This window comes from Leucoraja erinacea, chromosome 14 (assembly GCF_028641065.1).
Source record: "Leucoraja erinacea ecotype New England chromosome 14, Leri_hhj_1, whole genome shotgun sequence".
Lineage (NCBI taxonomy): Eukaryota > Metazoa > Chordata > Chondrichthyes > Rajiformes > Rajidae > Leucoraja > Leucoraja erinaceus.
In genome coordinates, this window is record NC_073390.1 from 24840110 (window position 1) to 24850639 (window position 10530).

At 46.6% G+C, this 10530-nt stretch overlaps 1 protein-coding gene across 2 annotated transcripts in view; it reads left to right on the forward strand.

Moving 5' to 3' along the window:
* Positions 1-10530, forward strand: part of LOC129703430 (uncharacterized) — a 34321-nt gene extending 23791 nt beyond the window's left edge. Inside the window, exons 1-2 of one of the 2 annotated variants that reach the window (XM_055645862.1) lie at positions 3824-3988; positions 7811-10530. In XM_055645862.1, coding sequence (XP_055501837.1) covers positions 7831-8901 — 1071 coding nt within the window. In that variant the 5' untranslated portion in view covers positions 3824-3988; positions 7811-7830 and the 3' untranslated portion in view covers positions 8902-10530. Of the gene's footprint in view, positions 1-3823; positions 3989-7810 lie in introns of those variants that run through there. The other variant, XM_055645860.1, reaches the window with a different exon arrangement.

Sequence of the window (10530 nt, forward strand, 5' to 3'; positions counted from 1 at the left end):
TTTCACCACAATGGGACATTGGGGAAAGTGTCCGATTCTGTGTGAAGTTTCTCTTCCTGATATCAGGCCTGTATAGCCAGCTCTGATCACGTCCCAAACTCCCTTCACCCGCAGGCTAAAGCAGTAATGGGGCAGTAACGTTCAGTTTAGTTTATTATTGTCACGTGTACTGAGGTACAGTGAAAAGCTCTCGTTGCATGCTATCCAATCAAAGACTATATATGATTACAATCAAGCCGTCCACAATGTACAGATAAAGGTATAACATTTAGTGCTGCGAGCTGCCCTCTTGTGGTAGGATGGATAATTACATGCAGAGTAGTTGGTTAAGATTACAACAGCTCTTGGAGCCAAGGTATTTCATATGCTGGAATCTTGAGCAAAAACAAGGTGCTGGAGGAACTCAGTGGGATGGACAGGCGATGTTTCAGGTCGAGGCCCTTCTTCATCATACTGAACCTGGAGCCCCATTGAAATACAGCATGGAAATAGGCCCTTCGACCCACCAAGTCCACACTGACCATCGATCGCCCGTTCACACTTGTTCTATGTTTTCCTACTTTCTCATCCACTCCCTACACACTAGGGTCAATTTACAGAGGGCCAATTAACCTACTCACCTGCACGTCTTTGGGATGTGGGAGGAAACCAGATCACCGGAGGAAACCTTCGAGGTCACAGGGAGAACATGCAAACTCCACACAGACAGCGCCAATCTCACCATTGTGCCATTCTGTAATCTTCGTAATCCATGACAAAATTCAGGTGATTAAGTGCAAGGAGCACAGATCAGCCACATTCCCACTGGGGTAGAAAATGATCAAGGGTGAATAGCATCTTCCTGCAACACAGCTCCTCCCCTTGCGGTGGGAAAGGTCTGATTTATATGCCCGCTTCGAACACCTGATGTATTGCTTGGAGTCCTTGCACTTCTGGCAGATGAAGACCTCGGGGACGTTCGATTTCCTGATCTTAGCACAGGATAGGTGGATCCAGGTGCCACACTCGTTACATTCAATCATCGGTCTGCCCGCAAAAGGCTTCATACAGAAACATGTGATCAGATCCCAGGAATCGTCTTCTGAAAGGACACAATCAGCCAATGGATGAGTTTGCATGTTCTACCTGTGACCTCGAAGGTTTCCTCCGGTGCTCTGGTTTCCTCCCACATCCCAAAGTTGTGCGGGTTTGTAGGTTAACGTACAATATTCAGTGGCGATAGAGCCAGAGAGCAGGGACACGGGCTCGTTCACCCAACTCATCCATCCCAACTAAGATACTCCATCTAAACTAACCCCATTTGCATCTGATCACCCATATCCCTCCCATTAATTTTGCTGTTTTTAATGTATATATGACTGCCCTCTGGTGGAAATAAATGTTGAGATATTTTGATTGAATCTGGATTGAACATCCACTATATATGCAACGAGCTGCCAGAGTAGGTAGTTGAGGCAGGTACTATCACAACTTTTAAAAAGCATTTGGACAGGTACATAGACAGGATAGGTTAGGAGGAATAGGGGCCAAAGGCAGGGGTTTGGACTGGTGAAGATGAGGGCATGTTGGTCAGTGTGGGCAAGTTGAAACAAGGGGCCTGTTTCCACGCAATATGACTGTTCCACTTTCTGGACATTCCTGTCCCTTCAAACAACCTACTCCAATCAACTTGAGCAAGTCTAGTGCCTCCAAAGTTGACCATGCCCCAATTTAGCCTTTAAACATGTGGGACAGCCCTCTCTACCCATACGTAACTATCTTAAACCAACAGAACAGTGGTCACTGGTCCTAAAAGACTCATCCACAAACACTTCAACCACTTGCCCCATCCAATTTCCTAAGACTAGATCAAGCGAATGGCATGTTGGGCTTTATAATAAGATGAGTTGAGTATAGGAGCAAAGGGGTCCTTCTGCAGTTGTCTAGGACCCTAGTGAGACCACACCTGGAGTATTGTGTACAGTTTTGGTCCCCTAATTTGAGGAAGGACATTCTTGCTCTTGAGGGAGTGCAGCGTAGGTTTACAAGGTTAATTCCCAGGATGGTGGGACTGTCATATGCTGACAGAATGGAGCGGCTGGGCTTGTATACTCTGGCGTTTAGAAGGATGAGAGGGTGTCTTATTGAAACGTAAGATTATTAAGGGTTTGGATACGCGAGAGGCAGGAAACATGTTCCCGATTTTGGAGGAGTCCAGAACCAGGGGCCACAGTTTAAGAATAAGGGGTAAGCTATTTAGAACTGAGACAAGAAAACACTTTTTCACACAGAGTTTTGTGTCTGTGGAATTCTCTGCCTCAGAGGGCAATGGAGGCCTGGTCTCTGGATACTTTCAAGAGAGAGCTAGATACGGCTCTTAAAGATAGCGGAGTCTGGGGATATGGGGAGAAGGCTGGAACGGGGTACTGATTGTGGATGATCAGCCATGATCACATTGAATGGTGGTGCTAGCTCGAAGTGCCGAATGGCCTACTCCTGCACCTATTGTAGGTATGTTACAAAACCTACCTGAATCGTGGCTGAGCATCTGCCCTACCCCGTGTGTGTGATTTTGGCGCTGTTTAGAGGGGGCGGGTTTAAAACGCGATTTTTACTAGGCTGTTGCAATCGAAAATGTTCAGCCTAGTAAATCATTAACGGAAAATCGCTGAAAGACCCCGTCGCAAAAGGTATTATTAGTTTTTATGGCCTTGTAAAATAGTTATTGTAGTTTAAAAATCACTCTAAACTCGCAACCTCTGGCAGCCCCAGGGTTTTATAAAGCAAACAATTAAAGGTATGTACCTTATTTTTACATTAAATGGGGCTTGTATATAACCCTGTAATTAAAGTTTTCTATAGCGAGTAGTTCATTTTGGGCTCTTTATATCCCGCAGTATTTTTCTGGGCATTTGAGGGCACAAATCCACTGCAATGTGAACGTTCTAAACCAGCGCGTTCACAGGAACCCACTAGAAAGCCGATTTAAATGGACTTTAATTTACAGCAATTGAACACTAAATTCCTTCCATTTGGCCTCTAAATTGATGTAAATGAGATTTAAAAATCATGTTTTATGGTGAATTATTTGTGAATATTATTTAGACACTTGGGCTATTTAAAAATGTTAATCATTTATTAAGAAATGGATAGATGTTTAGATCTAGTAATTGAAGTTTGAAATTAGCTACAATTGGGTAACTAACTGATTATATGCTTTAATTTCAGGTCATCCAAGTAAGATTATTTTATATTTGTTTCAGAATGCTTCAATCTACGATAACTGAAAATTTCATTCAGTTTTCTTAATTTTTAAGAAGGTTATGGGCTTTTGATTGTCCACGATCACAGAGTTTTTGTTATGTCCATAGAAAATCAATAGGGAACAAGATGCTAATTTCCGAGTATGAAAATTGCCATAACTTTTTTATTACTTGAGATATGAAAGTGAATTAGGTGTCAAATTAAACTTATTGTTATGCTTTATCTGATGGGATAAATTGCAGACTTGATTTTTTTAATCTCAAAATTTTGTAACATTGCTACCTATTGTCTATTAAATTTTGCCCCTCTCACCTTAAATCTATGTCATCCGGTTCTTGATTCCCCTCCCATGGATAAACGTGTGCATTCACCCTCTGTTCCTGTCATGATTTTATCCACCTCTGTATGATCACCCTTCAGCCTCCTGCAATCCAAGGAATGAAGACCCAGCCTGCTCAAACTCCACTTGTAGCTCAGGCTAGTCCTGGCAACATCCAGGCAAACTTCCTGCTGTTATTTCAGACACTCCCCGATATCTGCTGTGAGCACGCTATGGCTCAGAGGTGTCGAGTGGGGTCCACTCCTGACACCTTGCAGTCAGTGCCCTTTTAAATTTAGCTAGCTTGGTTTAAATATGAGTGATTGCATCATGAGCGAGGTGGAGCCGTGTGTCTGCGGGGTGGAGGCAAGAGAGAGGTGTCCGATCGAACTCGCCAGAGTTGGGCTCCAGTTTACTTGTTTACAGGTAAGCGGCAGACTCCGGGATCCTGAAGTTTCTCCCAGAGTAAAGCTTCTGCCCAAAGCGGCGCTTCCAGTAGATCCCAAGGTCATTGCTTCAGGGAGTGAATGGGCTGGGATATCCCTGCTATTCCTCCCACTGCACCTTCTCCACCCACAGCCCATCCTCTTCCCCGTAATGTTCCACCCTTCTCGCCCCATCAACCAAACCCATCCCTCCCTCCCTGGCACACCGGGTTCTGGGGGGTCTTGCAGTAAATCTACGCTCTCCCCTTTCCCCAGTGGACATGTCGCAGATGTGTACCTCCATTAATAAAACTTTCCCCTCTCGCCTTAAACCTATGTTCTCTGGTTCGTGATTCCCATGCCCTGGTAAAAGACTCTGTGCATTCACCCTATCTATCTATTTCCCCTCATGATTTTATACACCTCTACAAGATCACCCCGCATCCTCGTGCGCTCCAAGGAATAAAGTCCTAGCCTGCACAACCACTCTGCAGCTCAGTCCCTCAAGTCCTGGCAACATCTTAGTTACCAGGACTCGAGCAGCCGTTCCCCAAATGTTTTGGGTTTATTAGGGGAGGGGAGAGGAGGTGTGACATTTATTGCTCAACAAAATAAAACACAGAAAAATATCTAATAATCAACAATGCAATAAATTTATAACCATAATATTAGGCAACCATAATAGTGCAATAACAAAGTCTATAGTCAACCAAAGACACAGTCCATAGAAGATCATGGTTGCTGAGGTTAGTGCTGTGCAGTGTTCAAAAGCATGATGGTTGCTGGGAAGAAGTTGTTTTTGAATGCGGAGGTCACGGTTTTCAGGCTCCTGTACTTTCCTCTCGATGGCAGCAGCGATATGAGAGTGTAGGTCTCTGATGATGCTGGCTGCCTTAATGAGGCGGTGCCTCCTCTAGATCCCTTTGATGGTGGGGTGGTCAATACCCGTGATGGACCGGACAGTGTCCACCACTCACTACAGTCTCCTTTGTTCCTGGACGTTTGAGTTGCCGAAACAGTCAGTATGAAGAAGGGTCCCGAACTGAACTGTCACTGATCCATGTTTTCCAAGGATGTTGCCTGACCCGCTGAGTTACTACAGCACTTTCTGTCTGAATTTTCAGTCAGTGTGCTCTCTGGCATTAGTTGAAGTTGCTGAAGTTTAGAAGGATGAGGGGGTACCTCGTTGAAACTTAATGAATAGTCAAAGGCCTGGATAGAGTGGATGTGGAGTAGGTTTCTACCAGTGGGAGAGTCCGAAACCAAAGGGTACAGCCTCAGAATAATAGGATGTACCCTTAGAATGGGGATGAGGAGGAATTTCTTTAGTCAGAGGGTGGTGAAACTGTGGAATTCATTGCCTCAGGTGGCAGTGAAGGCCAAGTCAATTGATATTTTTAAGGCAGTGATTGATAGATTCATGATTAGTACTGGTGTCAGGATTATGGGGAGAAAGCAAAAGAATGGGGAGGAGAAGGAAAGATAGATCAGTCAAGATCGAATGGCGGAGTAGACATGATGGGCCGAATGGCCTCATTCTGTTCCCACTACTTATGAACTAGTGTAAGGGTGATTGCTGGTTGGTGCAGACTCAAAGGGCTGAAGGGCCTGTTTCCATGCTGTATTTTTAAACTAAACCAAACTAAATGTCTGTTCCCATTCTCTACTGTTCAAATGCAAAGTTCTGGAGGGAATGAGCATTATTAAGTAGGGTTAGGTACGGGTGCAGATGCTCTTGTGTGTGTATGTTCGATGTTGAGAGACTTCTAAAGAAACTCATGGGGTCCCATTAATTTTTTTTATAAGCAGACATTTAATACAGAAACATGTGACACCTGCTACTGTTTCAAAGGTTTATTAGGCCCTCGCAAGTAGTGTTGTATCCAGAAAAAGACACAAAGTGCTGGAGTAACAGCAGAGGAGTGGCAGAACAAAACCTGGCAGGTAATAGGCTGACACAGGTGAGGAAAGTTATTTGACAGGCAGATGGTTGCGTGAAGGCCAGAGATTAAAATATAAGTTTGAGTTGAGTACTGGAGAATTGCAAATTGTGAAACTAGAGGGGGAGATGTAGGTGGAAGTGAGGGGGAAGGGAGAAATGGATGTGAGTCAAGGTGGGGCATAGGGGAGAGGGTAGGTGGAGCATGTGAGGGGGGGGGGGGGGGGTTGGAAGCAGGGAGCAAGGTAGAAAGAACAGAGAGGTGGAGGGTGATGTAGTTACCTAAAAGTGGAGAGTTCAATCTTCATACCGTTGGGTTGGAAGCCACCGTCGCTGAATACGAGGTGCCTTTCCTTCAGTTTGCGTGTGGCCTCACTCTGGCAATGGAGGAGGCAGAGGAAAGAAAGGTCAGTATGAGAATGAGAAGTGGAGTTAAAATGGTTAGTAACTCGCAGACCCAGTCGGTCTTGGTGAACCGAGTGGAGTATCGTATGTAGCTCTGGGTCCCTCACTATGGAGTCAGACCCTGGAGGGAGCACATGCATTCATTGATCTACCACAGACGAGAGACTTCAGTTACTGGGCAGCCAAGATGAAGCTGGGGCTGCTACCTGAAGAGCAGGAAAAGTGAGTGAAGATTTGATGGAGTCTCAATCTTGCAGGGTTTGATAGATTGTCAGGATGTGTTTCCAAGGGTATAAAGGATGGTGACCAGAGGATGTGGAGTGAAGACAATCAGCAAAGGAGCAAGAGACAAGAGGGCAGAGGAATCAAAAATAATGGGGCGCAGGATTAAGGAGAGAGAAATTAACTTTAAAGGGCATCTGTCTGAGAGGATTTTTTTTAAAACACAAAGAGTGGTTGATGTGTGGAACACTCTGCCAGAGGAAGTGGTAAAATCAGAAACCATCTCTATGTTTAAGAGACATTTAAATAGACATTAAAATAGGCAAATCATAGATCACAATGTAGGCGAGGGGCATGAGTGTAGACGGGCTGAAGGTCAGCAGAGACATGGTGGGCTGAAGGGCCTGTTAATCTGCTCCACAGTTATGATTCTGGGCAGAATCTGTGATCTGGAATGTGCTGCCGGAGAGGGAGAGGCTGCAGGAAGCAGTTTCGATGGTGAATCATCTGTTTCACAAAACAACTGAATACTTTCACGTTCACTTTTACTGACACTGCCCTATTAATTGACACAAATTCACCATGTGACCTTGTCTGGTCAGGCGTCACACTGGGCGGAGTCCGGGGAAGCAAAATTAAAGCAGCAGATGCCAGAACTTTGCAAAAATAGAAGGGAAAATGCTGGAATTTTTCAGTGGGTGAGACCGCACATAATGTTTAAGGTCAATGTCTGTTTGGTAACATTTTCTGATCCGTTGAACATTTTCAGCATTTTTTGTTTTAAATTAGTCCATGGTGCGGGGACTTTCATTGATGGGTGAACACCAGGAGTTGGCCTCAATAACTAATCTCCCGGTTGCCAATAACATTTACGCTCAGTCCATGGCCTACATGATCTCCCCATTGCTAAACATGCCAACTCCCCTTTCCACACTGACCGTTCTATCCTAGGCCTTTGAAGCACCAGAGTGCCAGGTTCAGTCACAACCTCGTGTGTTGCCTGTGTGGAGTGTTTATGTTCTCTCTGTGACCGTGTGGATTTCCACTGGATGTTCCGGTATCCGCCCACATCCGAAAGACGTGGGTTTGTGGGAGGAAACCGGAACACCCAGAGGAAACCCACGAGGTCACGGGAGAACATACAAACTCCACACAGACAGAGTACCCAGTGTCAGGCTCGAACCCGTGTCTCTGGCACTGACATAGCGGGAGTACCCGCTGTGCCGCACTGTGTTTCATTGTTCTTTCTCTTCACAGAAGCTGGGATCGATTTCCAAATGGCAGCAAAGCCTTCTGATCATGGGAGGAGGACGGGAGGAGACGTGAATCGGGCTGGGCCTGTGAAGGGGGCAGTGCCCCGTGTGGGTCAGGCAGCCAGCCCTACCTCCTCAGGCTCCAAGACCCGGGGAGTGGGAGCCCGGTCTGGGCCTGGCAGCCCCCACACACCATCCAGCGTGGGAGCTCCTACAAACCCTTGTTCCACAGCCCCGGCAGCTCGGAGAGCCACCAGCTCGAGCAGCAGAGAGCCAATGAGCTCCACCAAGAGTGCTCCGTCCCCCGGTGGGAAGGCCAGCCCAGCTCCCAGGGCAGTGGGCAAGGCCACTACCGCAGCTAAGCAGCCCAGCCGGATCAGCGAGCAGAAGGCAGCAGAAATTGAGAGGGAGACCTGCGGGCAGCGGGAGAACCCCGAGTGGTTCAAGTGGCGCAGTAACCGTATCACGGCCTCCGTCGCCCACAAGGTCTCCCACAGCAAGTTCGTGAACGGAAAGAGCAACGAGGTGCCGCGGTCTTACCTCAAGTCCATCGTGGGCCAGGGGTCCAACGTGCTGACCCCGGCCATGAGATGGGGCATCGACAACGAGCCCGTCGCCCTCCAGCAGTACGAGAAGCTCAAGTCCAAGGAGATGAAGCGAGAGGTTGAGGTCCGTCCTTGCGGCCTCTTCATCGACCCGGCCAAGAACTGGCTGGCGGCGAGTCCCGATGGGGTGGTGCAGGACAAGCTGACCAAGACCACGGTGGGCCTGGTGGAGGTGAAGTGCCCGTACAAACACCGGAACCACACCGTCACAGAGGCCTGCGAAGACCGATACTTCTGCTTGGAGAACAAGGACCATTTTCAGCTGAAGAAGAACCACACTTATTTCACCCAAATTCAGTGTCAGATGGCTGTGGCGGACATCCACAAAGCGGATCTGGTGGTCTACACTAACCGTGATATTGCCATTGTCCCCGTGGAGTTCGACCCCGACTTCTGGCAGGAAACAGTGGAGAAGCTGGAAGACTTCTATACCAGAGCCGTCTTGCCAGAAATACAGCAGCAAAACCCAGCCTTTGCACGGGAAGAATAATTCCGGAGAAACCTGCTGGGGTCCACACTTAATAGAAACATAGAAAATTGATGCAGGAGTAGGCCATTCGGCCCTTCGAGCCAGCACTGCCATTCAATATGATCATGGCTGATCATCCAAAACCAGAATCCCATTCCTGCTTTCTCCCCATATCCCTTGATTCCGTTAGCCCTTAGAGCTATATGTAACTTTCTCTTGAATAGATGTCCTATGACTACATCTCCCATACTCCTGCCATTGGGACTTTAGGAACGATGCTTTGAGATTCCTCTGGATGTAAAGTGGCTTTTGTGACAAATTGCCGAGAGCTTTATGAACCATAAACGTTCACTCTGTTTCTCTCTCCACACATGCCGCCTGACCTGTTGAGTGTTTTCAAACTTCCTCAGGTTTATTTTACTGTAAAATATTCCCAATGGTGCGCAAGGAATTTCAATTCTCTGGATGACAGTAACATTTCTTTTGCTGTGGGAGCTGGTATATTGAGCAGAAATTGCCGCAGCTTCAGGCTTGTGTCAAACGCAAGGGCAAGCGTGGGAAAGCAGCCGGCGTTCATAAGTTATAGGAGTAGAATTAGGCCATTAGGCCCATCAAGTCTACTCCATCACTCAATCATTGCTGATCTATCTTTCCCTCTCAGCCCCATTCTCCCCATAACCCTGACACCCTCACCAATCATGAATCTGTCAATCTGCACCTTAAAAATATCCAATGACTTGGCCTCCACAGCCGACTGTGGCAATGAATTCCACTGATTCACCATCCTCTGACTAAAGAAATTCCTCCTCATTTTTCTAAAAGTACATATTTTTTTATTTTGAGGTTATGGCCTCTGATCCTAGACTCTCCCACTAGTGGAAATATCCTCCCCATATCCACTCTATCCAGGCCTTTCACTATTCCGTGACGTGTCACGGTGAGATTTTGGCTACTCCAGCCTTGCCTCAGAAGTGGATGATACGTGGGGTGAAACCATCTCCATTTAAAGAGGTCAGGTTTCAAAGGTGAAAGGTACATTACGTCTCTACCTCCTGATCACGGAGGTATTGGGAATGCTGTGTCTTCAAGGTCTGAACGTTGACAAATATCAATTTAATGTGGGCTGCCTCGTGTATATATATGTACCTGGGAAACAGGGGCTGCCTGTTCATCATTTTTTCACAGAGACTCATTTTTTACACAGAGTGGTGAATCTGTGGAATTCTCTGCCACAGAAGGTAGTTGAGACCAGTTCATTGGCTATATTTAAGAGGGAGTTAGATGTGGCCCTTGTGGCTAAAGGGATCAGGGGGTATGGAGGGAAGGCAGGGATGGGATACTGAGTTGGATGATCAGCCATGATCATATTGAATGGTGGTGCAGGCTTGAAGGGTCGAATGGCCTACTCCTGCACCTATTTTCTATGTTTCTATGTCTCTTACACTGCACTAATAACCAGAGGGAACTTCATTTGAAACTTCATCTGGCCATCCTGTTGGGCCAAACAGGGAAAGCTTTGGAATGAGTCTGGTTGGCACTTTGTCATTAAACAATTGTTAACTGGAGGGCGAAAACATTGTAACTGCCTTGCTCCAATTTTTGGTTTGTGATTTATGATGTTGCCTTGAATAAATCCCTGCTTAGCCTGCG